Genomic DNA, 18,818 nt, shown 5'->3' on the forward strand with positions numbered 1-18,818 from the left:
TTATGTACTAATCATGCACAAAATTACAACTGAAATAGTTATTTTATGATACATTATCATGCTTTAAGTAATATTTCTTTCTACTCCCTCACAGGATGTGAGAGTCACTGCTAAGGTCAGCATTTCATAGCCTCGGGAAGGTGCATCATCCCTCCCTTCTGAAATTACTGACATCCATGTAATCAAGGTGGTTCCACTTAGTAATAGTTTCCAAGATTATGACCCAGCAATATATTTTCAATTCAGGACAGGATGAGACACAGAAAACTTACAGATGGTCCACAGCCATAAAATTCCTGCTGTTCTTGACCTTCTCAAATGGTAAGGGTTACATGTTGGGAATTGATTTAAAAAGTAATTTGGTGAATAATGGTGCTTATGTTATAGAGGGCAGAAATACAGCTATGATGCCTTGGCATGGTGGGATACTTGTTCAAGATGGTGGATGGGGTGCCCAGTCAACAAGATTTGGATGAGAAACTAGAATGGTGTTTGAGCAAAAGACATCTAGCCCACTGTACAGAATTCTATCTTATACCTGACTTGTGTCTTTTAGATAGTGGACAAGCTTTAATCTCACAAATCAGTACACATTGCAGAATGAAAGCAAAAACTAACTCAGCAATAAACATACCCACTTCTGACATTGTGATATGGGGAAGATCATTGCTTAAAGGAGGCTAAAGAAATTTGGCATGCCACCTTTGACACTCACCAACTTTTATCGATGCACCATATACAGCATCCTATCTAGATGCATCACTGCTTGGTATGACAACTGCTCTGCCCGGGACCGCAAGAAACTGCAGAGAGTTGTGGATACAGCCCAGCATATCACAGAAACGAGCCTCCCCTCCATGGACTCTGTCTATACTGCCTTGGTGAAGCAGCCAGCATAATCAAAGACCCCACCCACCCAGGACATTCTCTCTTCTCTCCTCTCCCATCGGTCAGAAGGTACAGAAGCCCGAGGGCACATACCACCAGGCTCAAGGACAGCTTCTATCCCACTGTGATAAGACTATTGAATGGTTCATTTATACAATGAGATGGACTCTTGACCTCACAATCTACCTTGTTATGACCTTGCGCCTTATTGTCTACCTGCAATGCACTTCCCTGTAGCTGTGACACTTTACTCTGTATTCTGTTATTGTTTTTACCCGGTACTACCTCAATGCACAGTGTAATGAATTGATCTGTACAAACAGTATGCAAGACAAGTTTTTCCACTGTACCTCGGTACAAGTGACATTAATAAACCAAATACTCATTGCAGACTTGTGGTCTCTAATATCAAGGCAGGCAAGGAGAACACCACCACCAGCTGGTCTCTCCCCTTCCCCTTCCCCCCACGCCCACCCCCCAAGTCACACATTATATTCAGTTCAAAACATATCATCAATTCTTCATTGTGGCCAAGTCTAAATGCTGGAATTCCCTACACAACAGAACTGTGGGAGGACCTTTACCAGAAAGACTGCAGTTGTTCAAAGTGGTATCTCATCACCACCTTCTCAAGAGCAAATTGGGATGAGCAATAATTGGTGGCCTTGCCAGTGACAACCAAACCCTGAATAAATTAAGGAACAGCTGAAAACAGTTGAATCCCCCAAGGAACTCTGCAGTGGGATGACTGGAATCCAACCATAAACTATTTCCCATCTTGCTTGGTACAACAGCCAGCCAATCTTTTGTGAAGTGCCATGTCGATGCTGGCCATGATGCCTGACAAAGCTTTAAAGATCGGCATCAATTTGAGAGATCAGATTTGCCCTGCTTTTAATGGGCAGAATATACCCAGCTGACTTGCTGCTATTTTAGGCATTTATCAGGATACAGATGCATGGAGACATCTCGGCTAGTAGCACAGCCAGAACAGGAGCACAGGTTTTCAGCACAGCAACTGGGATTATGTAGGACTGTATTCATTTTGTTCTATGTAATGTGCTCAACCATCACTTGAGATCCAGTGAAATGAAATATTTGAAATCCACCACCTGAATTCCTGGGGTACTCGGGGGTTGACTGGAGTTACTGAAATGAATCAGTCCCTCAGTACTCCTTGCTATAAAAGCTCAAACCACGTCCTTTGCACTCACCAGCAGGGCTTTGCCTTCATTTAAGAATAAAGGAGCTCACGGAGCCGTCTCCTCTCGTTGCTGTTTGACTGTCCATTGCCTTGCTTGGATGTAGAAGGACAGCAGAGCTGTAATCTACTCCACTGGTCATGAAATTGCTTAGCTATCTACAACACACCCACTTCTGCTGTTTATAACATTGTGCTGTTGTTCACCAAGGTAGTAATTGGTTTATTGTTGTCATATGTACCAAAATACAGTGAAAAGCTTTTGTTTGCATGCCATCTTGACAGATCATTCCAAACACAAGTACAATGAAGTAATAAAAAGGGGAAAAATGCAGAATTAGAGAGAAAGTGCAGTGCAGGTAGACAAATTAAAGTGCAAGGGCCATGACAAGATAGAGTTCATCTTTATGGTATAAGAGGTTCATTCATGAGCCTCAGTGGGATAGAAACTTCCATTGAGCCTTGAAGTACATGTTCTCAAGCTTTTCTATCTTCTGCCTGATTTTGGGGGGGGGGGGGGGCGGTGGGTGGAGAAGAGAGAATGACCAGGGTGGGAGGAGTCCTTGATCATGTTGGCTGCTTTCCTAAAGTAGTAGGAAGTGTAGACAAAGTCAATGGAGGGGAGGCTGGTTTTCGTGATGGACTCTGTTTCCAAAACTCTCCTCAATTTTTTGTGGGCTTGGGTAGAGCAGGTGTCATACCAAGCTGTGATGCATCCAGGTAGGATGCTTTCTCTGGTGCATCTGTCAAAATTGTGAGGGTCATCAGGGACATGCTGAATTTCCTTAAACTTTCTGTGGAGGTCAAGGCTTTTCTTGACCATAGCGTCCATGTCATTGGACCAGGTCAAATGGTTGGTGTTGTTGACAACTAGGAAGCTGAAGCTCTAACTCAGCACCACTGATGCAGACAGGGGCATGTACTCCACCCTGCTTCTTGAAGTCAATGACCAGCTCATTTATTTTGCTGACATCGAGGGAGAGGATGTTGGCTTGACACCCCGCCACTAGGCTCTCTATTTCCGTCTCATCGTTGTTTGAGATTCGGCCCGCTATGGTGTCACCTGCAAAATTGTAAATGGAGTTAAAGCAGAATCTGGCCACACAGTTGTGAGTGCATAAGGAGTAAAATAAGGGGCTGAGGACACAGCCTTGCAGGCACTAGTTGTTGAGGATAATAGTGGAGGAGGTATTGCTGCCTGTCTTAATGATTGCGTCTAGAAGTCAAGAATCCAGTTACAGTGGGGGGTGCCAAGTCCAGGTATAGGAGTTTGGAGATGAGTTTGTTGTAAATAATGGTATTGAAGGCAGATCTACAGTCAATAAATAGGAGACTCTCATAGATGTCTTTGTTATCCACAATCCAGAATTGAGTGTATGGCTAGAGAGATGGCATTCACTGTGGACCTGTTTTGGTGGCAGGTGAACTGCATTGGGTGGAGGTTGTCTGGGAAGCCAGAGATGAAGTGTGCCATGAACAGCCTCTCGAAGCACTTCATGATGATGGATGTCAGAGCCACCAGGGGGCAGTCATTAAGACATATTATCTTATTTTTCTTTAGCACTGGAATGACAGTGGTCTTCTTCAGCAGGTGGGAACCTCACATTGGAGTAGGCAGAGGTTAAAGATCTTTGCAAATACTCCTGCCAGCTGATCGGCACAGGATCTGAGGACTAATCCAGGCCAGTCACTTTCCACGGGTTCACTCTCAGGCTGATCTGACATCTGCGACAGTGACCGTGGGTACATGTGCATCAGAGGCCGACAGGGTGGGTGGTATCATTTCATTGATCTTCTGTTCAAGACATGCATAGAATGCATTGAGTTCATCAGGGAGATACATTGTTGCCAGCGATACTGCCTAACTTCGTTTTGTTGCCTATTATAGCATGTGAGTTTCATCTGGGACTCTCATTTGGACTGGCATCATCTCTTGGTATCCTTGATAAATTTACAAAGGTTGTACCTGGATTTCCTGGTACAACCTGCCCAATTTTAGGTACATCTAATGGCACTGCTACAATAATCCAACACATCTCAATAAACCAAGGTTGGTCTCCAGGCTTTACAATAATGATAGATAGGGATAGGTAGAGCCATGTGGTGACAGACTGTGGTGGAATCCAATTTCTTGCTGGTGAAGATCCATGCCACTTAATGAATGTTCAGATGCGAGCTGCTCAATCAGTTCTAAAACTACCGTTTAGCATGGAAGTGGTCCTAAGTATAAAGGTGGTACTGTTTCGACAGAGATTGTTCAGAGGTCATTCCGACCTATACAGTCATGGAGAGATGCATGTGTGACAAGTAATGATGCTTGCAAATAGCAAAAACAAGGTAAGCGACACCTTTTCCCTTTTATTGGTTCCCTCTGCACTCATAATAGTCTTGTTTAACACCTGTATCTTTCAGAACTTGGCCAGCTCCATCAGTGGTGGTGCTAATGTACTACTTGCTCAGGGACACAAGTTTCAGTTTAGATTCTGTTCCAGTTGTTGCGCCCAGTTTGTTTTTCCCCACCAAATGGTGCTCAACATGGAGTACTATCTCATCAGTTTAAGGAGGATGGTAATCAACAGATGCATTCCTCAGCATGTTTGACCTGATGCCATAAAACTTTAAAGGGAGCTCGCTTTCTGACTATACCTTTGCATCACCACTTCTGGTGGATTTGGTCTGCTGATGGGACATGGCAAGCTGTGTCGGAAGAGTCTGGGATATTTGCACTAAATTACAATTCTGTGAATTCAACAATTCCAGGATACTGCTTCACGTCCCTTGAGCGATTCTTCCATACGTCTCCATATGTTTGTGAGGAGAACTTTGCAGGGTTGACAAAGCCAAGTGTGCATTTTCACATACACACTTGCTGTTACATACTAACATTGTATGATAAAGCAAACATTGGTTTCTAACATGCAAATATTTACCATATTACCTTGTTGTCCCAGAAATATAGATTTTGAGGTTAAGACAGTTATTTTTGTAAAATTCCAATAAGTCTGTTGTACTTCTAGTGATCAGATCAGTAAGATTAATGGGCAACAATGCTTCCATAGGTAACTGCTAGCAACACAACAAAAATAATCCAAAATAGCATAACCCCACTTTACCATCCCAAATCGTGAAACTTAAAGTTTTCGTCTCCTTATCTTAAAAGATATACTCCCTCCTTCTATGGAGGGAGTGCTAAATCAACAGACAAGTTCCTGAGACGTCAAGTCTGGCAGATGAGGAGTTGTTAACGAGACTAGACCTTCATTCTTTACGGTTTAGAAGAGGGTTGACCCCACTAAACAAAAAAAAATTCTTAGAAGATTCAACAGGGTAGATATGAGGACAGCTACTTAGGACTGAAATGAATAGAAATTTCTTCAGTGAACTTGTTGAATTCTTGAGCCCAGAGGCAATGGAAGATCAGTCATTAATTTCACTCAAAGCTGAGATCAATAGATTTTCGGATATTTGAGTAATTGAGCAATAGGGGAGAAAAGATGAAATATGAAGGCAAGCTAGCCAATAATATAAAAGAGGATACCAAAAATTTGTTCAGATATATAAAGAGTAAAAGAGAGGCAAGAGTGGACATCGGGCCACTGGAAAATGACGCTGCAGAGGTACTAATGGGAAACAAAGAAATGGAGGAGGAACTAAATAAGTATTTTGTGTCAATCTTCATTGTGGGAGACACCAGCAATGTGCCAAAAATTCAAGAGAGTCAGTGGGCAGAATTGAGTGTAGTTGCTATTACTCAGGAGAAGGTGCTTGGGAAGCTGAAAGGTCTGAAGGTGGATAAGTCACCTGAACCAGATGGACTACACCCCAGGGTTCTGAAAGAGGTAGCTGAAGAGACTGTGGAGGCATTAGTAGTAATCTTTCAAGAATCACTAGAGTCAGGAATGGTTCTAGAGTACTGGAAAATCGCAAATGTCACTCCATTCTAAGAAGGGAGGGAGGCAAAAGGCAGGACATTATAGGCCAGTTAGCATGACTTCAGTGGTTGTTAAGATGTTAGAGTCCATTATTAAGGATGAGGTTTTGGGGTACTTGGAAGCACATGATAAAATAAGCTGAAGTCAGTGTGGTTTCCTTAAGGGGAGAGCTTGCCTGATAAATCTGTTGGAATTCTTTGAGGAAGTAACAGGCAGGATTGATAAAGGACTTGGGAGTTCTAGTTCAGGATTCCCTAAAGGTTAACTTGCAGATTGAGTTGGGAGTAAGGAAGGCAAATGCAATGTTAGCATTCATTTCGAAAGGATGAGAATATAAAAGCAAGGATGCAATGCTGAGGCTTTATAAGGAGTTGGTCAGACCACATTTGGAGTACTGCGAGCAGTTTTGGGCCCCAAACCCAAGGAAGGATGTGCTGGCATTGGAGAGGGTTCAGAAAAGGTTTACAAGAATGATCCTGGGAATGAAAGGGTTAACGTGTGAGGAGCATTTGATGGCTCTGGGCCTGTACTCGCTGGAATTTAGAAGGATGATGGGGGGAGCGTTGAAACCTACTGAATATTGAAAGGCCTGGATAGAGTGAATGTGGAGAGGATGTTTCCAGTGGTGGGAGAGTCTAGGACCAGAAGGCACAGCCTCAGAATACAAGGACATCCCTTTCGAACAAAGATGAGGAGGAATTTCTTTAGTCAGAGGGTGGTGAATCTGTGGAATTCATTGCTGTAGATGGCTGTGGAGGCCATGTCATTTGGTATATTTACAGCGGGGGCTGATAGGTCCTTGGTCAGTAAGGGCATCAAAGGTTAAAGGGAGGAGGCAGGAGAATGGGGTTGAGAGGGAAAAATAAATCAGTCATGATTGAATGGCAGAGCAGATTCGATGTGCTGAATGGCCTAATTCTGCTCCTATGTCTTATGGTCTAATTAATTGATATAGGCAGGAAAATGATGTTGAAGTCGAAGAGGAACCACAATCTTGTGGAATGGCAGAGCAGGCTCAAGGAGCCAAATGGCTTACTCCTGCTCCTTTTTATGTTATTATTCCCTGATATATTTCAAGCTGGACAGCCCGCACACTGAGAATATCCTGACATTCCCTCATTTTTTTCTACACTGGGGAAAGAGTCTACTAATGGAACTTTGTTCACTTTTGCAATCCAAGTTCCAAATTTTTCCTGCATGAGCCAAGGTCAGTCGTTACTTGTCTGATTCCTACCCTTGCAATCCATACTGAATGACTGTACAACAAGGCAAGGATTTGATCAGAGGTGACAAATAAATGGAATCTTGACAGAGTCAATGCTCACATAAATAATAATCACATCATCAGGATAATGGGGGTTCACCTTTACTACCCAAAATGGACTACAAAGCAATAGCTAGTGGTGATCAAATATGATCAAATTCTAATGAAGTGTTAAGTTATAAAGGTACAATACAATAACTAGCACTTAATCAAACTGATTCTATCACAGCACACTTGTCCAAATCTATGTTGGAGATTCAAGTCCTTTTCCAACACGAGCATATTCTCCACTGCTGCAATGTTACATTACCAGAGGGGAAACAAAAAAATGAATAAAGATACATTTTTTCAACTACATGTAGAAGCCATCATGCAACTTCAAGAGATAAACATCCTTCTGGTGCCCTGGCAAACATTCATCTTTCAAAGAACCCTGAACAAACTAAATGGTCAGTTACTTCAGTGGTGTTTATGAGACTACTCTTCACAAATTGACTCCCATGTTTGCCTACACAACACTTTGTACTTTCCAAATATTACAAGTTAGCTTGGAATCATTTTGGGATGCCCTGAGGATTTGGTGTTCTATGAATAAATGCCTTTCTTGCTTGCATACCAAGCTTTATGTTGTGACAGGAATTCCACTTTAATACTTAATCTGCAACCAGCAAGGACCGGAAGATGTTTCTTGATCGTTGTTAACCATTTCAACAGAAAAATAACACCTATTTTGCTCATTCAAGGAGCAGAAATGTTCTTTTTTTTAAAAAGATGCATACATCAGATAGGATATCCACATTCAGTAGCAACAAAATGTCAGTCACACCACTTTCTTTCTGAACTTAATCTACTGAAATTCCAAATACTTACTTAGATATCATAAGCAGAGCATTTATTCTGTCTTTCATGCTTTCTACCTTACTTTTATTTGCTTGGCCATTTCAAATAATTAATTTCCCTTGTTGTTGCTACTCACGACCAAGCTCTAAGTTAAAATTTTTAAACAATTCCTGGTACTGTCCTTCACCAATGATTACATTCAAAATTTAAGAAAAATGTAGAATGTACTATCATAACAAGCCAACTATTCAAACATCACTTGGGTTCTAGAAACATCACATCTACCTCTTATTGCTTCATTCTGTCCTCCAACTTGTGGATAATTGTGTGCAATCCTTCAGGAACTCATGTTTTTAGAATTTAAAAGGACATCAAGTTTCAGAATGTAACAGATCATGACAATACATTCAATGTTCTCCAGTTAGCTAACTAAACTTAGTATTAAGATATTAAAAATGCCACTAAATGACCCATTTGCTGTGACAACGCAATCCTCCTCCTTACTACCTTCACACAAAAATAAAATTGGAAGATCCATTTTGCACAAGGTGCAAGTCTCAAACTTGGACTAATCACGATTAATAAGTATATTTTGCTTTGTTTAATTACTGTCACTAAACAAAAGTAATTCTTAAGTTGATGTCTGGAGAACTCCAAAGCATTACAGCTACGTTCAAATAGTAATTAGGGCTTGTTATATCCTTGGATTTGTTCTAACCTTACAGATCCATCAAGTTTTTTTTAAAATATGGGCAATTTGACTTAATAATTCAAAAACATCTCTGTCCTGTTTTCTTGAGTAGGGAGTCTTCAATTGTAGTTTTGACATCACATGGCAGGAAAAATGACAAGCAGTGTGAAGAAAACACTCAGCACACAACATCCCCTGAGAGGAAGGCATGTTGCAAAGATATTTTTGTAAGCTTGGATTGCAAGGAAATATAGCAAAACTCAAGAGCTCAAAAGCCAAATCTAAATCTGTATACCTTCAAGCCACTATTTAATCTCAATTGGAATTCCAGTGAACCACTCAAATTAGACAAACCATGTGTGGGTGTTGCACTAGGTTAGCCTAACAATTTTTGACCACACAAATTCAAAATTAAACCCTTAATGAGATTAAATTGTTTTTTCTTAGTTTTAAAATTTTGAAGAGCCATATGAATTTGGTAGCTAACAAGACAAAATTGTTTCTAATTTATTATGAACTAATGCACAACTCTCACTCTTTCTCACATATTGTTAAGTATGGGAATGGGAAAGTCGTAATGGTGCAACTCTTCCACAGCTTAAAGAACGGATTGGGGCAGTTAAATGGAAGATTAACTTAAGATTGTTGTGCTTGGTACCAACAATGCAAACAAAATAAACTTAAAACAACATATTTACCAAGAGGAAAATAGTTCATCAAAATAAGAGCCATTTGGTTAGAATTAAGGAAAAGTAATATGGTTACTCTATTGGGAGTATATTAACCAGCAAATTCCAAAAACGAGATGGAGTTGCAGATACGTAGACAAATTGGAGAGAAAAATGCTGAAACAATAGGACTATAATAATGAATTTACCTTAAGATATATGTACATTCGAGCAATGTTTATACAACTTCCTATTTCATTATTTTTTTTAAATCCAACCAGGAAAGTTTAGCTGTATGTACTTCCAGGGATAAAGTTGGCCAAGAGAGTAAAACGAGTGTTGTGGGAATATGGAGAAAACAGTGCAAAGGAAGGAGAGCAATCAAAAGTAACAAAAAAATCACCAAGCATTTAACCAAAGTACAAGCACACATAAACTGAGTTAAAAACCAGCAAACAAATCTTCACTCAAATATAGTACAAAAATCAAGGTGGAGATATAGATATATGGAGAATTAGAATAAAAATTTAGCAGACAATCGTGATCATACTTCAGAAAAATACTTCATTGGTTGAAATGCACTAGACAAATACTTTTCCTTGGTTTTTGTTAAATCTTTGCATAAACACAGAAATTAACACTTTAAAATAACCACAAATTTCAGTATTACAAGAAAATAAAGCAAGAAAATAATGGGTAGAGGTAAATAATATTTTTATCTACAAGTGCATAATAGCTCCATAATTGAAAGAAGCATGAAATTTTAGTTTATTTTTCAGTCACTTTATCTTCCTAAGTAGTTTCCCTCAGTTTTTACACAAAGAGTGGGAATTATTAAGATTTTAAAACAGTTAAAGGAGATAACTGTTGATTTATAGATTTTTTCCCTTTGCCACAGAGTACTCTGTCACATGAGATACCACTTGATTACAAAAAAGTTATCCCTTCCTGACCTATCTACAGTCTTTGACACAGTAAGTATACCATTCCTCAGTGCCTCTCCATCATCATCCCACTGGACAGGTCTACTCTTCACTAGTTAATTTCTTTTCTACCACATTATCGTCAGAGAATTACCAATAATAAGTTTGCATCCAGTACCTCCACAATTGTCTCCAGTAACCTTGCATTCATTCATGACTCCCTCTTGTTTCTCAATGAGATGCTGCCTCCACATGCCATCATAATAGTTAAACTTTATATTTGAACCAACTGATTTCAGTTAATAAACACAAAGTGAATTTGTAAAAGGCAAGTCATATCTGGCAGGTTTATTAAAAGTGCTTTCAAGAAATAAAAAGAAAGAAACATTGATTATGAAAATATAGTTTATGTGAGAAAAATGGAGTACGTGAGAAGTTCTTTCAGACAGCAGGAACAGGGAATAGCCAGGAAGCCCACCACTCTCCTAAAATTCTATTATTCAAAAGTATCATTTTTCATTTCAGATGCATTATAAACTATTTTGTACCAGGTACATCAAGGTAAGAATACTTTCCGTTAGAGATCAAACACCAAAGTGTGAAGTAATTATAAATAAGCAAACTGATTTGCTTTATGCAGTTCCTAACATTTACTCAGCTCCAGAATTTTTAGAAGCTGTGCTACATTAGGAAAACATAGAAGCTCAAAGGGATTTTCTTTTGCACATGTTCCACTGTGGTACGTCACTCATCCTAATCAGTCCTTCATAAAGGGTTGTTTTAATACACATCATTATCTGCTTGGTGCAACACTAATTCTCTGGAACCTAAGTCATTCAGATGAGAATTTGACTTCTGCTCTGGAATTTGAACACATCATCTGTCTTGTCATTTAATGTAGTAGTGGATTTGACATTAAAAATTGGTTAAGACATTAAACCAAGGTTCTGTTTGTTAATTAAAGGGAATGAAAAGATTCCAGATAACTATTCAAAGAGGTAGTGTTGCTCTGATGACATAACTAACACTTAGCCTCAATCATCACTACCAAAACAGATCTTTGGTCATTTATGCTATTTATATATTTAGAATACAAATGTGGCAGGTTTGCTCATAAATAGGTAAATTGGTTTATTATTGTCACATGTACTGAGGTACAGTGAAAAAAAACTTTGTTTTGCATGACATCCATACAGATAATTTTATTTCAACAGTGCATTTAGTACAAGGGAAAACAATTGCAGAATAAAGTGCAACAGTTACAGAGAAAGTGCAGTGCAGGCAGACAATAAGGTGCAAGGCCAAATCGAGGCAGATTGTGAGGTCAAGAGTCCATCTTATCATACTAGGGGACCATTCAATAGTCTTATAACAGCAGGATAGAAGTATATATCGCAAGAGCAATTACACTTCAAAAGTCATCAGTTAGCTGAAGCTTTTGATTGATGTCTAAATTATGAAAGGCACAATATAAAAGCCAGTTGATGTTCGGAGTTCCCTCCAATTCCTCACAAGTGTCTCAATATTATGATTCCCCTTGGTGAGAAACTGAGTCAACTCTCAAAATGAACAAGGAGGCAATAAAAATGGAATCCCATTAATCACTGACTTTTCCAATCCATGGCCAGAAACTTAGCAACACAGTATGCACACAGAGTCTCAGAATATATGCATTGCATCATGCAACATTAGTGGTCTACTTCAAAACTGACATATCTTACAAAAAGTTCACAATTAAATATACTTCAGCTACAGCTGAAGAAACCACCACACTGACCTTGTTCAACAAAAGGCAGCATAATAAAAATTCAATAATACATCTTACAACACATCATGAATGACTATGAAGCAGAAAACATACCAATTTGAGAGAATGCATAATAAAGTGAGCAGACCCATTCTGTCAGCTCAGTTGATCAGCATGGCTTGAGCTATTCTTACTAGGTTCAAGTTGGGCCATCGGGGCAATGGTCAAACTCCATAATTGGTTGGAAGAACTGTGCAAATATTCATTACAAATTGTAATTTTCAAAATGACACTGACTGTATTGAGAATGTAGATCTGGGCAATTACAAAGTCGGCTGCAACATTTGTTGTCTGTCCCCTGCCATCTATTTTCATCTTATTCCCACCCACAATCAATCCTATCCTCATCTAATCTAGGAACCTTAAATAATTTTCTCCTCCCAAAATCAGAACAGACAGGCTCTGTTCTGGTTTGTGTATCTACAAGTCAGCACCTGTGGGATCACCTTCTGATCTGAGGCAATCCCTTTGGTAAAAGCTAGAGAGAGAAAACAATCAGAATGGTCAGTGCTGAGATACACATCTGTAACTTTTACACATGTACAAAGACTGGTTCATTCTGTCGCAACTTTATGGTATTGCAGCTCAATGGACAGATGCAGATTATGAGTTGTAACAAAACACATGTCTCCAAATTTACATTTGTGACAGACACTAATGCTCATTTCTCATTAACAAAACTGAGTAAAACTTAGTCAAAAGCACAAATGAAGCTAGAGTCTGTCTTACTAATTAACCCAGCTAGTTATATTTTTGTACATGTGTTGCCATCTCATCTGCAAGTTGCAATACTGAGTGCTCCAAAACAATCTCAGAAAAATATCTGATAGCAGCAGGAAACAAGGGATAAAAAAAAACATTTGAATCACATTCATCCAAAAATCAGGCCCATGCTTGCCACAACAAACTAACTCAATTACATGAGCCAAACAAGGGAAGGTCTCATCCGGTGACAGTTTAAACTGATCAGGCCAACCCAAGTCCTTCCCATCAACTTGTATTACACACACCATGTAAAAGCAATATCCAGTCCTTTTCTGATGAAACTTAGCTTTATTCTCCAATGTTTTAGGATATCTGTCACCACCACCCTCCAACCCCACCTTCATCTCACTTTACTGCAAACTTAGGGTCCAATCAATATTGTCTACAGTGTTGAAGAGACCCCCAAAAATCTTATTTCATGGCTAAGTTTAAGGTTTGTCATCTATCCTTTACAACTATGTGTGAACCATACCTCCAGAGAGTAATTTTCACATCACTAATTACAATCAATCCTAATCTCACCTGGCATTGAAACCTCAAATAACCCTTTCCTCCCAAATCAGAACAACCAAAATTACCCAAAAGCTTTTGTCATTTAAAATCAGTTCAGTGGTCACTGAGGCATGATATCAATCCCAAGGCATAATACAAGGTTTAAACATGGTTTATTACAAACTCTCAGTGATATTCCAAATAAAACTGAAACAGCTTTGTTCATCATTGACTTGTCTGACTAACTCTTACCACATCCATCTGCCTTGTAACAAACAGAATCAGAAGTTGAAGCTGCCAATCTCCAACTGAGGTTGTCACTTACAGTGTGAAACTGTTTCAGTCGTTGCTACTGAACCCGACCATCCTCCCCTTCTCACTTTCTCTTGGACGTTAACTTTGAATCTATGCTCTCAGTCCTTGTGTCCTTTTTCCTTCATTCTTCCAGACCACATAATGACAGCAGCAGACCCACATCAGAATGAACATTCAGTTCAACCACTACCCTAACAACCATCCACTATTCCATCTCCCATGGAAACTTAAAACTAATCAAACATTGTTTTCCCCAATGTGATTAGCCAGGGGCCTGCATGAGCAATTTGCCAGTGCCCTACTATTACTAAGTCCTAGCTGGGGCCAGATTCTTCCCACAGATGCAATACACTTAAAAATTGGCTAAGTAATAAAAACAGTCAGACATGTGCCTTTTGCTGTCAACTATGACTGGGTTACATCTGAATTGTTAACTGTTTATAAATCAGTGAGATTTGCTGGTGGCCCAATTTCATGACATCGACCAAAATTTGCAAGTAAGATTGCATGAATCTCACTAAGTGCAAGGTTGGGAGACTGGTGTAGTGAGGAAGCAGTTTAAGGGTCATTTCCTTAATAAATAAGAAAAATATCACAAATGAAAGACAAGCAAGATCCGACAATGAAAAAAAAATACACTTCTGGATCACCATAGTTCATGGGAGTTAATTGCAATTTTGTAGAAACAATGGATATCTTGGAAATTTTGTGAAAATTACTGGGACCCAAGGGAAATGATTCTGTAAGTCACCAACACTCATTGCATTGACTGAGTGAGACAATCATCATGCTACCTCTAAGAACATCTGCTTTCCTTTAGTCATCATTGTGCCCAAACCTTTATCCAGGTTACAGAAGACACTGAAGAGTGCCACAATTGGCATACTCAAGCTTTATTTCTCTTGCCAACTTCAGATGACCACATGAACCATTCTACAACACCATACCAAACCAAAAAGGTATTACTCAATACAAACAAAATCACGTAAATCAAAAATAATACCTGGAATATTATTTTCCCATTAGCGCAAGTAATTTAACAAGATGTTAAAGGACAATCTGCACCACAATTTGATATACTCCCAATCTTTAAATATTCATCAATAAACCTGACAACTACTGTGACCGGCAATCCACAAATACCTCTAAAACAAACCCAAGTGAAATTAGTGGCTGCCCAAAGGTGGAGTACAAAGGTCATGAAATGTATTAAAATATCGTCTTACAGTTCAATTGATTTCATACACTCTTACTACAATGACTTACTAGGGGAGAATATTCGTGGGGGATGTTGTTGTTTAACACGTAGCAGACAACTGAAGAAGGGAACAACAACAAAGGGGGATGGATGTGTCTGTATGTGTGCAATAATTAAAGACAGTTGGATATGTTTCTGCGTCGGAGACACGTTTCCCAGGATATGAACAACTGCACGCTTACCATGGTGAGTGAAGATGTTGCAGGCGGCCTCACTGCCCCTGGCTATTGCTTCTCGTCTCCTACCCCCATGTCCGGGCTTCGCCGTGCCAACCCTACCCCTGCCCGGCTGGACTGTCTCCCCACTAGCACCAGCGAGAGCAGTGCCGCCGACGCGGCCCTGCTGCTGCCCCATCCCCGGCCTCTCCAAGAGCGTCCGCCCCGAATCCTCCTCCTTCGGAACCGTTTCCTTTACATCCTCCCTCGGTGTCTTCTCCTGCTTCTCCGCGGGGTTATTGTGTCGCTGCTGGCCCGGCCCGGCCCCCTCTCCCGATGGGGCTTCACAGGTAGCGTGGCGGCCGGGCCCCTACCCTCGGCGGAGGGGGGAGGTGGTCGCGGCTCGTTGTCCCTTTACCGCCGACGCGAAGCAGCAGCAGCAGCCGCGGGAAGAGCACTGGGAGGGAGCCCAGTCACCCGGCAGACGGGCTTCCACACAACAGCCGCTCACCCGCCTGCTCCAGCTCCGCATCCGCCCCCGTCCTGCAGCCCCACTGCAACCGCCTTGCCCTGAGCCACAACGAGGCGCTCTCCTCACGGTCCTCCGAGAAGGTCCTCCGAGCTGCACCTCCGTCTTTGGTCCTCCCAGAGGATTCTCCAAGATGGTCCTCCAGGCAGTTGTGCAGCTGACTGTTCAAGCCGCTCTTTCGGCGACAGTGGTTTGTGGCAGGAGCCAACATCAAAAGCAAGGTACTGCGGATGCTGATAACACTCGCAGGGTCAGGCAGCGCCTGTGGAGAGAAAGCAGTAAACGTTCAGCAGAACTTTCTTGGAGCTTATACTTTAACTGTTTTTTTTTGTCTCCACAGACGCTAACTGACCTGCTTAGTATTTCCAGCATATTCCACTTTTATTTCAAGGATCGTTATCAATTAACCTAACAATATAAATATAAATGGTATTTCTGACTTTGAGAGTACAGAGTACTTCTCAGAGATGATGCAGCCATATTCCAGAATCGGTGGCCTGGATTATGTTGCACTTTTTAATTTCAATATTGGGAAGGATTTAGACTCCCAAAAATGTAACCTCTGCCCAGCTATTCTGTTCTCGTTTTCATCTGTGATAAAATCACAATATTTTGTAAAACAAAATGAGCACCTAAAGTTACATATTACCAATGTAATAGTTCAATGAATGTTAATTAAAACCTGAATTAATAATGCTTTATCACCTCTCATCAATATTTAAAAGAGCCTTGTTCACAATTGCTTTGAAAATACAGTCCCAGCTATCAACTGAAGTTCATGTTTGAGAATGTAAACCCTTCATTCGGTGATAACGTTCTGATGAAGTGTCTTTGATCTTAAATGTTAACCACTTCTCTTTCCACAGATGTTGCCTAACCTGCTGATTGGTTTCAGCATTTTCTGTTTTGTTCCTTGCAGATGTTTGAAAGTTTCTGCTCAATGACATTTCCTGGCCTGTTGAATGAAGGGGGTTTGGAAATGGTAATGCCATTGAATTTTAAGGACATGTGGTTAGACTTCCTTGTTGGTCTGGCACTTGGGGAGTGTGAATGTAACAATGTGGATTTTGGAAAGAGGGCTCTGTCTGAACAACCTCTTGGGTGACAAGGAGGAAACATAAAAAACCTTAGAACATAATTTATTGGCACTTTCATGAAACATTTTGACAAAGAACTTAAAAAGCTCAAAATTAAACGCTGCCATATTTTTACTTGGTCTTGGAAGCTTTCAGATCAATGCAAGAAATTAAAATATATTTCAGAGGAAAAGGAGAAAGATTCAAGGTGTATATTTTCTGTTTTTAAAATGATGAAGTAATCTGGAATGTAGCCTGAAAGGATGGTGGGAGCAAATTTATTGAACACATTCAAAAGAAAATTGCACAAGTATTTACAATGAAAGAATTGGTGAGGATAGAGCAGGGAAATGGCAATAATGAGATAATTCTTTCCAAGAACCAGCATCGGCATAATGGATTAAATGGCTTCCTTCTGCTTTTTTTATTTCGACAGTTCCGTGAAGATGAACGGGATGCTGAGCTGCACTGTGAGACAAAGCTACACATCATAATCTACTCAGGCTTCATTTTAATGATGTGCCAATTCTAGTCACTGAGATACAGATATATTTCAAACAATGGGAACTGTGCAATGAAAAATAAGTATTAGAATTATTATTTATAGGATGAAGTTTTTTAACTGGAAATAAAGTGCCTGAGACTTGGTCATATTTATTAAAACAAAGTATATAAATTGGTAAAGAAAAAGGAAAAAGTAAACCTGCAGCATAAGTTTAAGTTGGATTTTATAAATTTGACATCAAGATTAAGTTAAAAAGTAAAATGCAGATTTGGGATTTAGTGACTGATATCAACTGACAAAATAATGTTCTACATTTGCCATTGGGTCAATACAGGCAGATGAAGATGTTGAGTCGGAGGTTTATTGGGATGGATCGCGATTGATGAATGAGGGAGTGGTGGTGGACTTGAGGTCATTCTGGTTGGATAAATTAGTATATGTCATATGGGCTTCCACAATAATTATTTTGAAACGTAAATTTTTGCGGCAGAGGAACTGTTGGTATTATTCAAAATTATATTACTGGAATTCAAGTAAACTGAGCATGTCAGTTGGTCTCTAATGTAAAACTTTCATTTGCAAGACAAATATTTGATTTGTCTGTACATGCCTTAAGAAATACATGAGCTGGGGAAGACAATCAAGTGAAAGTAATCCATTTTTTTCTCCTTGTGTTCAGTTGTCTTTTCCTTTCATTTTACATGTGTTTTCTTTTGCAGCTTTAAAGTTAATGCTTTCTCAGCATCAGTGGTCTTCCTGATTCCCTTCATGTCAAAGTGTCCATTTTATAGCTTTAATGCACTGTGAAAGCTGTGACTGTTTTGTATTTTTAACAGTCTCCTGATTTATCTAAATCCAGATGGGTCAAAATTGACATGAGGGATTATTATTTCCCAGATGAGTTTCTGGGCCTATAACAAAGTGACAGCCTATGATGGCACCTGAACTTCCAATAATTATGCATTAATCCCAGCATATAAATCCACACACACATTTCTGACAATTCTTCAAACTAATCCACATTGAATTAACTTGAAAATAAACCTCCGATTAGTCAACAAAATTATAGTGTTGTCCGTGTTAAGTGGAAGTAGATAATACCTGCAGAAAACAATCCCTGATTTTATTTTTGCAGTGAGCTGTATCCATATTACAGGCTCACCATTCAGAGTAGTGAGCGTGAATTGAATATGACTTATCAGCTTTTCCTCCTGATAGGAAATCCCCATGTAAGACTTCCTATCGGGAGTGTGTTTCCTTGTTTAGGCCTAGACACAAAAATGTACTCTTGTTTTAATAAGAAAAAGGACAAAATTAATAATGGAAATCAGACAGAAGCAAAGATTTTACAGATTTGGACATAGCTAAATGGAGGGAATGTGATTGTCAGATTTCCATTTTTCTGGTGTGGAATAAATTGTTACGTGGATATAAATTGCCTCTGAAGTGGGTGTGTTGGTGTTAGTGCGATTCCTGAAGAACAACGGATGAAGGTGTCATCCAGTATGA

The 18,818-nt window shown here is 39.8% G+C and overlaps 1 protein-coding gene across 2 annotated transcripts in view; it reads right to left on the bottom strand.

Moving 5' to 3' along the window:
• The window catches only part of abl2 (c-abl oncogene 2, non-receptor tyrosine kinase), a 99,778-nt gene extending 84,377 nt beyond the window's left edge, over window positions 1–15,401 (bottom strand). For both annotated transcript variants that reach the window (XM_052012632.1, XM_052012630.1), the window contains exon 1: window positions 15,227–15,401. In XM_052012632.1, coding sequence (XP_051868592.1) covers window positions 15,227–15,398 — 172 coding nt within the window. In that variant the 5' untranslated portion in view covers window positions 15,399–15,401. The remainder of the gene's footprint in view (window positions 1–15,226) is intronic.
• Window positions 15,402–18,818: the final 3,417 nt, after the last annotated feature.

The sequence above is a fragment of the Pristis pectinata genome, chromosome 3, assembly GCF_009764475.1.
Source record: "Pristis pectinata isolate sPriPec2 chromosome 3, sPriPec2.1.pri, whole genome shotgun sequence".
In the NCBI taxonomy this organism is placed as follows: Eukaryota; Metazoa; Chordata; class Chondrichthyes; order Rhinopristiformes; family Pristidae; genus Pristis; species Pristis pectinata.